The 15,523-nt window shown below is 50.4% G+C and overlaps 1 protein-coding gene across 6 annotated transcripts in view; it reads left to right on the forward strand.

Moving 5' to 3' along the window:
- Positions 1-15,523, forward strand: part of SHANK2 (SH3 and multiple ankyrin repeat domains 2) — a 509,567-nt gene that overhangs the window by 358,884 nt on the left and 135,160 nt on the right. For all 6 annotated transcript variants that reach the window (XM_041774022.1, XM_041774021.1, XM_041774024.1 and 3 more), the window contains one exon: positions 168-292. In XM_041774022.1, coding sequence (XP_041629956.1) covers positions 168-292 — 125 coding nt within the window. The remainder of the gene's footprint in view (positions 1-167; positions 293-15,523) is intronic.

Raw genomic sequence — 15,523 nt, forward strand, 5'->3', positions numbered from 1 at the left:
TGCAGTTTGCTTCGTTGCTCAAGTTGGTGTTGACCCATGACTGTGAGTGTCAAGGCCTTCCAGTGGGGGACATGCACACCCCTTTCTCTCAGGCTCCCATGAGGGGCCAGGGCTGTCAACCTGAAACATCACTCAGGCTTGTACTGAGGCATTCCTTGTCTTCCCAGCGGATACACCCATCGAAGAATTCACGCCAACACCGGCGTTCCCAGCCCTGCAGTACCTGGAGTCCGTGGATGAAGGAGGGGTGGCATGGCAAGCCGGACTGAGGACTGGAGACTTCCTGATTGAGGTAGGGACACAGGTGTTTGTATCTTTCTGCTTGGGGAGAGCGCCGGCTCTCTTAGGATTGGGGCCCATGGTGTTGGCAGCATGGCCATTGGGCCAGATCTAGAAGTACTTGTAGAGACTGCCGTGGACTCATGTTGACTGGTTATTTTCTGGTCCATCCATTGTGGATGCCATTTCCTGTGGGCCTGTGTGTTTGGACTGTCTTTAAGGCCTTGGCTATAACTCTGTGGAGGGTGGAAATGTTTGTGGAAGTTGGCCATTGGTCTTGAAGGAGAAGGTAGAAGGAAGATACACATGGTTGCTATGATGTTGGGGATGCTCATGGATCTATGTATGCTCCAGTTGTAGCTGTACGAATACACACCACGAGGGCCCATTGCCCATTCTTGTGCCCTAAGGGCAGGATAGGGAGTGCTGTGCTGTGACTCTTGTGTGCCTGAGGTCTGTAACTTTAGTGGCTGAGAGATCGTTGATTTCAAGTTGCAGCAACTAGCCTGTCAGATGATGGCCTTCAAAGACCAGGGAGCATGAGCAAGAGGGGTAACTGCCACGAAAAGGAAATTTTTAAATTCAGATGCTTGGACAACAAGCTTTTGCTAGTAGGTAAAAGGAGGGAACATTCTCTTCATTTAAAGAGTCTCACTAGACAAGAGTGCCTATGGTTTGAGGGCTCTTGCTGGAGTTAGCACCTTGCTGTGTGTGTGAGGTGTCCGAGTTGCCAGTACATCTGAGCTCCTTGCCTTTTGCGGGTTTAGGTGTTACTTTCAATCTTGTTGTGCAAAGGAATGTGTTACTCTTTGGAAATATAAAGAATAAAAGAGTATGTTGTACCTTGGGAAAATTATTTCTAAGGGGTTGGGTTCACTTCAGTGGCCCTCCTTGGGAGTTCACATTTCTTGAAAAACCATTCCTCGGTGCTAACCCTGACTCCTGTCTCATCCACAGTGGAAATCCACATGCAAGTGGAAGGGGTGGATACCAGGCCTGGTATCCTGACACCAGGTGGCCTGACACCAGGCCAGCCAGACACTTGCTTGTTGTACAGGGGAGACCCAGACCATGGCGAGATGGCCACTAAGAGCAGTTCTCCTCATTATGCCTGAGCTTTCTGGGGTGCTTCCAAGCTCAGGTTTGCTCCTGATCTCCTTAGTACTTCTCAAAGCTGGTGGACTGAAGGAAGTCCAGAAGGAAAGATTCTGTGGAGGAGAGAGAGCCAAGGAAAATGGAGAAGGTGCTTTACCTTCTTCCAGGTATCTTGGGTTGGTCTCATTTTATTTGCTGAAAGATGTATTTAAATTATTGTTGACCAATCAGAACCTAGCTTGGATGAGACCTTGGGTGCATATCCAGAATGGTGGAGACCGGATCCTGCTGTGCTCTCATGGGTTAACTCGATTTGTAACCTCACAAAAATGCAGAGACTGGTTGAATCATCTTCTGTAGGATGTAGTTGTGATGTAAGTCTCCTCACCGTGTGTGTGTGTGTGTGTGTGTGTGTGTGTGTGCGTGCGTGCACACGTGTGCGTGTGTGTGTGTGTGTGTGTGTGTGTGTGTGTGTGTGTGACAGAGAGACCCGGAAACAGAGGCTCCAATAGGTTGACACCGCCAGTGCTGGTTCTTGGTTTTAAATAATAAATGAAGGCTGCAGATACAAGCGTGTGCCCCGTTGTTAGGCTCATTGGACTGCTTCCTTGATAAACTAGTCAATAAAGGAAACGTGGGAGCGCCTCAGAGCATGTGCAGGGCCCATCCCTTTCAGGGTGAAGCAGAGCTGCACCTGGTTGGCCGACGCATCTGCAGCGTGTGCCTAGCCTGGGCAGAGAAGGCAAGCCACCTGGTCAGATTGAAGCCTCCGTGGAAGTTGGGGCATGAAGGGTTTCTGCAGTTCTGTTGTCAAAGCCCTTCCTTGGACATTCTTTTAACCTCTGATAAGGACATTATTTGCCATTTTGAAATAGGTTTATATTCTAGATAATCTCTGAATTCCAAGATTCTAGGAATGACTGGCCCTATGGTGCATTAATGTTTGTTGGGTGTTATTATGTCACAAGGACCTGAAGGAGGAGTAAGCCCTCCACAGCACCAGGGCCTACTCACTGAGGGTCATATGCTAATGGGAGACCAGGGGGTCTTACTGAGGGTCATATGCTAATGGAGACCAGGAGGTCTTACTGAGGGTCATATGCTAATAGGAGACCAGGGGGTCTTACTGAGGGTCATAGAGCTAATGGGAGACCAGGGGGTCTTAGGGTTATATGCTAATGGGAGACCAGGGGGTCTTACTGAGGGTCATATGCTAATGGAAGACCAGGGTCTTACTAAGGGTCATATGCTAGTGGGGTACCAGGGGGTCTTACTAAGAGTCATATGCTAATAGGGGGACCAGGAGGTCTTACTGAGGGTCATATGCTAATGGAGGACCAAGGGGTCTTACTAAGGGTCATATGTTAAGGGGGGACCAGGAGGTCTTACTAAGGGTCATATGCTAATGGAGGGACCAGGAGGCTTAATGAGGGTCATATATTAATGGGAGACCAGGAGATCTTACTGAGGGTCATATGCTAATGGGGGTCCAGAGGGTCTTCTGAGGGTCATATGCTAATGGAAGACCAGGGTATCTTACTAAGGGTCATATGCTAATGGGGGGGGACTGGAGGGTCTTCTGAGGGTCATATGGTAATGGAAGGATCAGGGGGCTGGACTCTTGGAAACTTGCCCCCACCCAGTGCATTTTCAACGCTACTCATGGGACTCAGAAAGTCTCCTTTAGGTGGTGGATTAAAAAGACTGAGAATATCCATTGAGGTGTTTTCCTAGCCACTGGATTTCACCCCTGGAATGGTAAAATCACTTACAGCCTTATAGGTACGAGCGTTTTCCAACAGTTTTCTACATTTTCCATTGAAAGGCTTCAACCTTGGAGGGATCATTCTAAATGAACTCGTATGTCTCAGGTGAATCTTGATTTTGGCCAGAAGCCCTTCCTAGAGTCAATAGGGTTTCTGAGCCTTGGTGATGCTCAGGGTCCTATGTGCGAGGATTGCGAGTGGGGGCAAATTGTCCTTCTTGCCCCATATTCCCCTGGGTCAGCTTCTTTATCTCTCTGCTCTTGAAAGGGAACTCATGGCATGTCAGTTGTTTATATTCTCTTTAAAAACACATGCCGCAGTTTGAATGTGGAGACCAAGGGGCAACTTTTGATAGGAATGTTCCCTCTTCAAAGTCCCAAGCATCTGCAGAAATTCCTTCTTCCTTCTTGGACACAGTCATCTTGCTGGCATCACCAGTGCCTGTCATGAAGAGTTTCCTATTGTGTGTGCTTTTCTTGGGTGATTATCCTCCAGAATTTATGTCCCTTCTTCCTTAGCATTTGGGAGGAATTTGCTCCATTGTCACTGGGACTGTTTCTTTGCTGACCATGCCCTCCACCCTTCTGCCAAAAAGCAAAAGCTTCGAGTAGAGTTCCATGTAAAAGGCCATCATGAAACCAAGCAATACAGTGAGATATATGGGTCCTAGTGTGCCAGTGGGTTGCCAGGCAAATTCATTTCGGAAGTGGAGAAGGAGGAGTATGGGCCCCACTGAGGGGGCATTTGAATGTGGGGGATCCATAGACTATGTGTATTTATCACTGTCAGATCAGCTTGATGTGCTGGAAGCCTCTGGATTGCTGGTGCTGCTGGAGCTTTCCCAGAGAGCTTTAGGAGGCAGTGGGAGTGGGCAGGGCAGTGGAGGCGGAGTCCTTCCGGGGAGCCATGCTTGCAGAGAAATGGGTCTGGGCAGCAGTGACAGGCCAGGGAGACACACGAGCAGGCGAGTCAGGGCAAGGTTTTCTTTCCATGCGGGTTAAATATAAGCATAGGGACTCCACCAGCCAGGAATGATAAAGGCCTGCATCCCTTTTGGTTACAATAGGAAACCCAGTTCGAGCTGGGCTTAATAAAGAGAGAAAAAAAATAAAGAGAGAAGCTTGCCAGAGAACTGAAAGCAATGCATTTAGAGGTAGAAGCAGCCGTCAGGCACAGATTGTTGAAGACTTCATCTGCTTTTTCCTTGAGATTGTCCTGTCTTGGTTAGGTGTCTCCACCCCTACGAGATGGGGCAGGAGAGGCCACTTTGGTGGAGTCATAAAGAGACATAGATGGCTCACATGACAGTTTGCATCCAGTAATTAAAGGGACATAGAGGTTTGGGGATGTCCATTTGGTGTCCTGCAAAGGACTCCCCACACTGGATGGCCGGTCAGCCGCATCCAGTCACACCTGGCTGGGCATCAGGGCCACCGGCCTTATTTCTAGAGAGACCTGGTTGCCAGCCCACACCTCTTCAGAGTCAGTGTCTCAAGGCAGGAGCTTGGGAGTGACATCTTACGACACTTGGTGATGCTGCTAGGGGTTCTGGTGTCAGGCAGGGTGATGGCTAGCTGGCCTGATCATGTTGGCTTTCTGAACCTTCTAACAAGTATATCAGCAGGTCCCGCACTCATCCTCTTGCTGCGACACCAGGGCTGCCTTCCTTCCCCAAGTTCCCCATTTGGAAACCCAAGTTTTGTTTCTTGCCTCACTTTAAACATCCTCTATCTCAAGAATTGCTCATAATACAACTAAACAGTAAACATCAAAGAGGCAAACAACATTTGTGACAAACACGACCAAGCCCCATGTCTTCATTTATAGTCACTGCGGCTGTATCTGCCAGGCACTCCACAATCCCATCTGACCCTCACCGTGAGCCCATAGCATGGCATCTGTTGTCATCCTCACATTGCAGAAGAGGAAACTGAACACAGAGATGTTCAATCACTTGCCCACAGTCACAGAGCAGATGCCTGGAGACACTGGGATTCCGACCAGGGCTGCCTCACACAATAATGCCACAGCTCAGAGATTCGTGAGAGATGCTTTGATGTGCTTGACGTATAAATGGGCAGAGGGTAAGAAGAAAAACAGATGATGAGCTGCCAATTCTTATTTTCAAATTAGCAAACGCTTTTTTTATTATTATTATTACTATATCCATCACTGGTGACAGCACTCATATGTTGCTATGTGAAAGAATAAATCGCCATAAACTTTTTAGAAGTCAATGTGACAGTATATAATAAGAGCTATCAAGCTGAATCAGGAATTTTACATCTAGGAATCCATTCTAAAAAAAAAAAAAAGGAATCCATTCTAAGGGAATGATCTAAAAACAGGCAGAGTGGAGACCATGGTGTAGCAAAAACAAAATAAGGGGATGGGGCTGTGAGGAAATTGTGAAGGGGACATCACACATCCGTAGTGGATTTGAAAGAAAGCAGTAAAAATCACGCTTGCAAGGAGGTGCTGGTACTAATGAGAACTGATCACCTTGTATTAGGTGAAAAGGGCAGAACCAAAATTATCTGCACAATGCCATCTAAATTATACCACCTCTCCCCAAAATAGGCCTAGAAAGTAAAAAAAAAAAAAAGGGGGGGGGGAAAGGAAATGTTAACCTATGGGGTGATGGGATCATGTGTGGTAATTTTCTCTTTTTTCAGACTTTTGTCTATTTCTCAGATTTTCCAGAATGACAGCATTAATTTTTTTGACAGGTATTAATTTCATAAATATAAAGTAATTCTTTAGGCAAAGCTGTCGCACACAGCTGAGTGGTGTCTCAGCCTCCCTGGCCAAGGTGTTGCTGTTTGCTTTCGGGATGAGAACACTTTCCTGGGCATTAATTATTTTCCTGGGGCCATTGCTCACCAACCTGATGCCGTGCTGGAGGCTCCTATGGTTTTTGTGATTGTTTTCTTAGCCCTGAAGTGGCCAATCTCGTTTTTGTGTTAATTCCCTAAATAGGTTTTCCCTTGCAATTAAAGCAGGCAGCAATATCCTTCATCCTTGAAAAGTGATGCTTGAGTTTGCTAATTACTTTTCCTCGTATTAAATGCTTGCACTAGTGATGGCCTACAACTGTTTTATAATTTCAGTTTGCACTGAAGTGAGGACGCTAAGAGGGATGCCCCGGTGTTTTCCTGAGAGACGGTTTGAGTATCTTATAAAATGTTTCTTTGGCTGGCACTTGAGAATGGGACTTAAAACACATAACACAGGTTCTAGCACACGTTTGCCTAAACCATTACTTTTAACTAGGCTGGAGCTATGAACAGTTGTAAAGCCTGGCAGTTACCAGCCAGCCTCCCCCAGCTCCAAAATTAATTTGTGGGAAGGAGAGGAGACAGAGTTCAGGTTAGGCCCAATTGGTGGCTTCACACGTCATTGATCAGCACATGCTTCCTGGGTCTCAGTGTCCCCATCAGCAAAATGGGGTTGTTCAGTCACCAAGATGAGCTATGTGCCATGACCTCTGGACATGTGGGCTGCTGTGAGTGATGGTCGTGTTAGTTAGGAGAAGGCCGAGGGCCAGCAGTGCTGGGCACGGAGTTGGCATTCCATCAGCATTTGCTGTTGATGATTATCCTGTGCTTCATCATCATTCATGATGCCTGAGAAGAGGGAACCAATGACTGTTAGTTGAACAATTAATAATAGTAAGTCACAGATGGCACTTGTTACCACTGCCTTTACCGCTGACTTGTTACCACTACCATCTCAAGCATGGAGCCATTGCAGAGCCCTATGCCAAGCTCATAGAGTCGCCAAGAGTGCATTGGCCATACCTTCTTGGTACCTCTCTGTGGATGACTTATTAGCTATGCAGGCACCTGCTCTACCCCACCCCCCGGCCCCAAGTATCCCTGGCAGGCACACCTCCAGATTTGGCTTGAACCTCTGCTCCCAGGACACTCCTTCATTGCCTTGCTCGGTTCTGTTCTGGCACAAGTCTGGCTTTTGGGTAATCTTGGAATTTCTCTTCATGATTCCCATTTTGCCCTCTAGCCACGAATCCCAGGGCTGAGGCCAGAGCCCTGTTGCGGTTTCCCCGGTGCCAGCATCCCTTCCATCCAGCTGTTCAGCCACAATACGCAGCTCAGATTTCTCTGTTTTGCCTTTCAGGATAGCATGAAAGGCTTCATCACATGTCCCGCTGATGCCCACATGGCCAAGCTGGGAACTCTACCCACCCCACCTCTCAAATTCCGTAACATCTTATTTAAGTAATTTTAAATGAGTATTTAATTCAGTAAGTAAGTTAAGACCAAATGCCAGCTGATATTATCAGGAAGCTAGGGAGACTGGTGAATTCCTGACTTTGAATCACATTGATACTTCACTCCTGAAGTTTGATTGATTTCAGGTCAAAGGCAAGCAGATCCCAGTGGCTGTCTGTGATCTCTCCAAGTGTGGAGCATTTCTCTTCAGAAGGTCTGTGTACACATTTTGGAAAAGGCCTGGGCTGCCTGGCCAACCCTCCACTCCAGCTCCCCTGCTTCTGGGTTGCCAGCACCTGGGTCAATGCAGGGGGTAAACATGGCCATCTTGATCTGTCTCTCTATTCCCCTTCCCAGCTTGCTGGGCTCTAATTTCTCAGTGAGGACTGGAAAACATTCCTTTAGCAGCAAATAAAAGTCAGCACAGAGGGGCACAGCTGCTTTTGTTGCTTGCCTTCAGACAATGCCAGTGCCTATGGCAAATAATTGTCGTTACAATCTTGGCCCTTTGAGGCTCATAGCATTGGGGTCTTCATAATCTGGGCCTCTTAACCCTGGGGTCTTGTTCTCCAAGACTCTAAAGGCTCTGGGCAGAGCCTGGGAACCTGGACCCATTTCCTACACATAGCCATAGTCCCTTCTGTGCCCAGAGAATGGTTCACTTCACCCTCCATATTCACTGGGAACAGGTGGTCCAGGCTGAGGAGCAGCCCAGAATCCTGCTGAGAAGGTAGATGCGGGCATCTTAGCTATTGCAAATCTGAAATCTTGGCTCATTCATTTTGGGGTTCTAATTTGAAGCATCAGTGATTTCAATTTCAGGCTAAAAAAAGATTCAGAATCACTTCAGGGGACCACGGCTGCTGTGCTCAAGGCTCTGTAGGCCTGGCAGATGGCAGTGCACTGGGTTGGATAGAGACAAAAAGGAGCCATGGTCAAGGGCACCGGCCGTGCAGTATGATCTGGGTTTGAATCCAGCCTCTGTCACCTATTTGCGAACTTGGGCACATCTCTCATCCCTTGTCCTCAGTTTCTTAAAGTGTATACAAAAATGTATTTGAAGCATGTAGCATGGTTCCTGGCAGAGTGAGATCTCAAAAATTGGTAGCAATTGTACAAATCACTTTTGCAATTTCATTCATTCAGGTGCTGGACTGGTATGTGGGGAGAAAATATATGAATCAGATTCAGATCCTCTGGGAACTGGAAGGGAGCAAAAGCATAATATGGTGAAGGCCCCAAGATAAATCTGAAAAAGGACTTTGTGAAAGAGATGGCGTTGGCACCATGCTTAGTTGGGTGCATGGGGTTTCTATAGGCAGAACTCAGGAAGGAAGGATCCCAGGGAAAGCTTAGGGTTCAGGAACATTCAAGCTGGATTTGGGGAGTGGCCAAGTGTTCTGGATCTGGGAGTGACTGGGTCCAGTCCAGAGAGGGTATGGACTGTCAGTTGACACGAGGGCAACAGTATGGCTGGGCAGTGGCAGGGAGCAGTAGGGGGAGAAAGTCAGAAGGAGCTCTCCACGGTGCTGAACATCTCCCCAATGTGGGGGAGCTCTCCGCGGTGCTGAACCTGAGAGCTCGGAGGATGGCGGCCCAGCCAAAGGAGAAGCAGCAGCCTGGTGAGAGGCCTTGGTGCTTCCTCTCTCATTCCCTGGCCCCTTCCGCCCCTGCATCCTGTGTCCTTGGTCTTCCTGGGCGCCACAGCTTCTTATTCAGTGAGTGTACTTGTCTGCTTGGTGGGGAAATCTCTCCCGTGAAGTAGGAGTAGGGGGGATGGTGGTGAAGGGACCAATATAGGTTGAGTGTCTACAGCGTCCTGTGCTCTCAGCCAACCTTCACTTCATCACTGAGGTCTGGTATTACACATCACCTTCCCAGAGGGCCTCCCTGGGCACCCTCTGATTGCCCCTGACTCTGTCACTCCACTGTGTGCTCCTTCCACCATCAGAATCATTATATGTGTTGAGAGATCAACTTACTGTCCACCTCCCTGATAAAGCTACCTGCTCCCTGCAGGTTGGAGAGCTTGCTGACCTGGTCCCTACTGTGTTTCCAGCACCCAGTACATGCCTGATGCTTAGTAGAGGACCCAAAACTTGTGTTCGGTGATGGACACTCCTGGGAAGTAGGAATTTATGCCTGTTTTGCAAGTGATAGAACTGAGAGATTAGATGGATACTAATTAGATGGGCCTCACAAGGAGTGCTGACTCCCAAGCTTGCATCTCTTTGATGCACTGGGTAAGTCTCAAGTCACTGAGACATAATCTTATAACTATCTTCCTCAACCTGAGGAGGATGCTGTAGACCCAGCCTCAGTCCACATGCTTTGGGGTCTGCAGGAGGCATGGTGAGCAGAGAGTTCCACACTGGAAGCTTCTGGTTCGGAGTTCTCTGATGGGCCTCTTCACTCCCCTGAAAGAATCCCTCCTGGGTCCTCTCCACCTGCCCTCCCTCCCTTCCTCCCACTCACTTACCTCCCAGTATGCTCAGCGGGCTCTCGTTAGCATTGATTTGTCTCTGTCTGTGCGCCCTTTTGTGGGGCATTTCATGATACAAGCGGTTAGGTTGGCAAATGAACTGAAGGAAGGCCTCATGCTAAATGCCCTATCGGATCTTCTAATTGATGGAGTTTGTCAGTCCTGAGATTTAGAGTGTGTGCATGCCAAGAGTAAGAAGAGTTAAAAAGAGAAGGGCCGGAGAAGGAGGAATAGAAGGTCACAGTTACAATCTGATGCTGGAAAGTCCTGAGTGGTCTCCTTGCTTTGGTGCCGTGAGACCAACCACCCACAGAGAGTTTCCAGTCCCCTCTACCTGGGACCTTTGGTTTCATATAACAGACTTTTCAGCACACCTCCTCTGTGCTCAGCCCTCAGTTTTGGAGATGAATAGAGGCCATCTTTGCCCTTGAGAGGCAAAGTGGAGTGGAGAGAGAAGCCTGAACACCTCTGTTGAGACTTAGGGCTGGAGCACAGAGGAAGCGGTGAGTTATTCAGATGAGTTGGGGATGTGGATGTGAGATCAGGGATGTGAGAGGAAGGGATGGGTTATTCAGATGAGTTGGGGTTGTGGCACACACATCCAACCTGGAAAGACAAATGGGCTTGACCCTGGCCCTCTCTCCCTGGTCTACTGAACGTGCCACACTTCCTCCCACCCCCAGCACTTGCTCACGCTGCTCACCCATGCTCTTCATTATCCCTCTTCTACCTCCACCTCCTCCACCTGCATAACTGGCTCACCCTCAGATCTCTGTTCAGTGGCCCCTCCAAAAGGAAGCCTCCCAGACAGTCCCTGAGACATCCGTTCACAACACATGTACTGTCTCTGCCTGACCTGACCTAAAGGGCCAGCCAGAGCCCAGCTCATGGCAGGCACATAGTCAGAATCTGTTAAGTGATGGAAGGCACTACAGAGGGAGACCACAAAGGGCGCAGAGGCAGGAGCACGTAGCAAGTGTAGGAAATGTCAGGAGACCCAGGAAGGATGAAGAGGATGGGACCTCCAAGTCAGGAAGGGCCTTAAATGCAGAGCTGACTCATGGGGCCTCACTCTGCACTGGAGGCAAGCTCACTCGGGGGTTTTACCAGGGACTCTGTGGCTGGCGACAGGAGATGGAGGCAGGCTGGAAGCCTCTGTCCTCAAGAAGCAGGTCAGAGCAGGGATTAGAGGTATTGTCCTAGGAGACAACCCTCCTGGATCCAACTACCCCACCTATACACTGTGTAGCCTCAGGCAAGTCATACAATCCCTCTGTGCCTCGATTTTCTCATCTGCAACATGGGAATAAGAAGAGCATCTGGGAATAGAAGAGCACCCCTGGGTGGCTCAGTGGTTGAGCCTCTGCCTTTGGCTTGGAGCGTGATCCTGGGGTCCTGGGATCAAGTCCCACATCAGGCTCCCCTTAGGGAGCCTGCTTCTCCCTCTGTCTGTGTCTCTGTCCCTCTCTCTGGGTCTCTCATGAATAAATAAATAAAATTTCTTAAAAAAAAAAAAAAAAGAAGAGCATCTATCTCGTAGAGCCTCCTGAGGGTTAAGTGAGTTTGTAAGTGTAAGACACATAGAAAATGTGGGGCATAAGCTAAGTAGTACACGCAAGAAGGACCATTACTATTATGTTGCTGTTTTTGCTGCCCTTGGGAGGGATGCAGAGCCTTCCCAACCCAGCCAGGCCCCCCTCCCCGCCAAGGCAGTGTGTTCCCACCCAGGAACCTCTCCCCCATGGAACCTGCCACACTGAGGTCAGGTGTGAGCCCCATGAGGATCCTGGTGCCCAGTATGGGCTCAGGAGAGACAGGGTGTGGTAAGAGGGGGAGGAGGCAGGAGAGTGCTAATCTTCAGGAACCAGCACCATTCGTGGTTACCCCTGGGCCCAGACAGGGTGGTGCCGGATAGGCCAATGCCCTGTGGCTCCTGATACAGAACTAGTGTTTCTGGATTTCTCCCAGGCAAGGGCATTAGACTGACGTCCCCTCCCCCCACCCTGTGCCATTCCTGCTGTGCTTTTACCAGCGTCCTCCCACAGCTAAACCCACACCACTGTGCTCTGTGCATGCTACTTCCCCGAAGATTCACCAGAACCCTGGGAGGTGGGTTCTAACACCATCCTCATTTCTTAGGTGGAGAAGGTGAAGGACAGAGAAGTCACATAGCAGCTCAGAGTCGCAAAGCCCCCACGTGGCCTAGGGCCACACCCCGAGCTCCCTGCTTTTCTGCTCATGCTCATGCTCAGGTGAGAAGTCACTTGAGAGTCCGGCCCCTGCCTGGACTGCTGTCCCAGGTCCTCTCCTGAGTCTCCAGCCTGTGCTCCATTTACAGCTCTAGGGAGGCTTTCCCATCATCACTCTTCAGTAAAATCCAGTTCTTACTGTGGCCCTGAGGCCCTGTGGCCTCCCATCTCCAGCCCCCTGCACATCCCTTCTCTCCCTCTCCACTCCCTCTGCCCATGCCTGCTCTTGTGCCTGGTCTTTGCCCACACCACCTCTTCCAGACCTTCCCTGACCAACCCCATCTGAATGGCACAAACCGGGATCCCTGGGTGGCGCAGTGGTTTGGCGCTTGCCTTTGGCCCAGGGCGCGATCCTGGAGACCCGGGATCGAATCCCACATCAGGCTCCCGGTGCATGGAGCCTGCTTCTCCCTCTGCCTGTGTCTCTGCCTCTCTTTCTCTCTCTCTCTCTCTCTCCGTGACTATCATAAATAAATAAAAATTAAAAAAAAAAATGAATGGCACAAACCTCCACAAACTGCATGCCTCTGCTGAGGGACATTTCTCTTCTCGGCTTTGCCATGTGTTAAGTTTATGTAATATGGGATGTGTTGGCTGAACATCTCCCCTCCAGAGCCTGAGTGCCCTCCGAGGGCAGAGCCCTCATCGTGAGCCTGGGGTCTTCCCAGCACCCAGGAGAGCAGTCTGGTGCAGAGCAGGAGCCTGGTTTATGTTGATGGAATGAGTGAGCTCCTGGTGAACTTGGGGCCTGGCCCAGAGGCTAGCTGACTCCACTGAGGACATCTAGAAGCCCTGAGAGCACATGCAGGAAACATCCATGTTGGAGGGGTGGCTCATCTCTCCTAGACCACCTCCCTCATACTCCCAACCCCCCAGCCAAGGCCAGCACCTCAAAAAGCACAGACACAGGGGTCGGAGAGAACCACACTAAGCCAGTCCTTCTCCTGAAGTTCCGGAACCCTCTCCCAATGCCCACTCAAATCCCACAGACTTTCTAGGGGGATGTGTGCCTCTGCTCTCAGAAACCATTAGGGATTTGGAATAGACTGTTTTTTACATGCGTCTTATTCCTTTACGGTTGGCGTAAGTCACGCCCACTTAGGTAAAATTAGGAATGTGGACGAGCCAAAGGGAAACGTCAGGTGATGCTGCCAGGAGACAGGGTTGTTGTAATGTTTATCTTCTCAGATTTTTATTTCGTTACGTGTGTCTGTCAGAGACACATTTTGTCTCATCCATATACACACGTACTGTTCTCAGTGTACGGGGTCTCTGTCATTGTGGTAAAACACACATACCATAAGATTCACCCATTAGGCGTTTTTAAGTGCACAACCCCATGGCATTTCGTGCACTCGCAGTGTTGTGCCACCATCACCTGGCTCTAGTTCCAGAATGTTTTCATCCCCTAAAACACACCCTGTCCCCACCAGCAGCCACTTCCCATCCCCCCACCACCCTCCGCCTCAGGCAACCACCGATCCACTTTCTGTCTCAGTGGCTTTGTCTGCTCCACACACTCCTTAGGTGTGGAACCTACGACACATGGCGGTTTGCAACCGGCTCCTCTCACTGAGAACGTTTCCGAGGTTCACCCGTGGGGGAGCTTGTGTCCGTACTTCATTCCTTCTACGGCCAAATAACATTTCAGTGTGTGGATAAAACCACATTTTGTGTATCCATTTGTCCACTGATGGACAGTCCGGTCATTTCCACCTTCGCTGTCACCTGTGTTTTCAGTTCTTTGGGGTGTACACCTCCGAGTGGACTTGCTGGGTCAGATGGCAGCTCTGTGTTTATCGAAACTGCTGACCCAGCCTTGGGCAGACGCAACGGGCGTTCAGTGAGCCCCTGGTAAGTGGCCGTCTTTGCGCTCGGCCTGGCAGGAGAAGTGGGAGAGCAGAGGGAGGGCAGCCCCGGCCCACGGAGACAGAGCTCAAGGCCACTAGCAACTCCACTACCGGGGAGCGGGTCCCACTGTTACCCTCGTCGCCATGGCTTGTGTTATTTGCAGCCTCAGCCAAGACAATGACGGTAATCCTGGGAAATGGTACCATTTCTTGAGCACTTCCTGTGTGCCAGGCTCCATTTGGGGGGATTTCACATGCGCAAGCTCACTTAGAGCTCAGTTTCATTTGAATATTACCGTCAGGTCATTTTTCTGTACGAGGAGCCTGGGGCACTGAGAGGGGAACTCACTTGCCCACAGACACATAGCAAGCAAGGGCCGGGTTGTGGTCCAGGCAGGTGACTCTTTCGGAGGCCACGCTGTGAGCTTCTCTACCACGAGGCCTGGAATAAGGGGCAGCATGCAGGGGCCGGCCAGGGAAGGAGCATGGTGGGCTGGAGGATGGGGAAGTATTCCTGAGGTGGGGGATGGAACAGAAGCAGTGCTGTGTGAGCATGAAATGAGACGTCCTCATGGAGCATCTTGCACAGTGTCCAGCATCCACCTGACCAAGGGGTAGGGCCTGAGACGTGGGCTGGGAGCATCCCCCAGGACGATGGTATCACCTGAGCTGGTCTGGAGGGGGCAGGACATGCCTCGCAGTGCGCTTTCTCAAGGGGGTGGTTTTTGCTAAGGAGGCACTTAGGCCCGTTGACCCTGGATTTGCAGAGGCTGAGGCAGGAAGAAGTAGGGCCAAGGAGGGTGAGGCCAGAGGAGCCAGGTGACCGCTGGTGGCATGGCCAGAAGAACTATAGGACAGGATGTGCCAACGGGCAGACACCTGGGTTTTGGAGGCTGACCGTTCGGAGACTGTTGGTGGGTAGCTGCCAAGGGGGCCCAAGGTGCCCGAGGAATGGAGACGCCTGGGCAGGACACCTCAGGTGACGTGGGTCATGGCATCCTAGAGGGACAGGGGGGCCGTGAGGGCAGGAGCAGCTCCAGGGGAGGGACGGTCACTCAAGCCCCATGACTCACAGCCAGCTGGCCAGAGTCGTATGTGCTGCGAGGGTCAATGCCATGGTTACCCACAGGAGCCGCCTGTCTGCTGCTCCCTGACAGTCTGTGTGGGTGCCTCTTGTGGGAGCCCTGCGTCCCCAGCAGGGCAGGGCAGCGATAATCCCATTCACCAGCAAGGAAGCCCAGGCTCAGTGGGCCAGAGGGCTGCAGGGCCCTGCCATGTCTTTCCGGGGTGACAGCAAAGTAATTCAGGGCCTGAGGGGAGACCCGAACTAAGCAGATGGGAAGTCCATGAAGGAGGAGGTCATAACCGATTGGAAGATCCCTGGAGGGCTTCCTGGAGGAGGTGAGGGGAGCAGGGTCCTTCAGCATCGAGTGGAATTGGTTAAGGATGGAAGCAAAGCAAGAGCACCCCATCTCCTCAATGCTCCCTAATTGTGTTATTCTAGAACTTTCTGTACATCGGACAGAACTGGATTCAGACTGGCTCAGCACATAGAGGGAATTGACTAGTT

Source organism: Vulpes lagopus, chromosome 11, assembly GCF_018345385.1.
Source record: "Vulpes lagopus strain Blue_001 chromosome 11, ASM1834538v1, whole genome shotgun sequence".
Classification (NCBI taxonomy): domain Eukaryota; kingdom Metazoa; phylum Chordata; class Mammalia; order Carnivora; family Canidae; genus Vulpes; species Vulpes lagopus.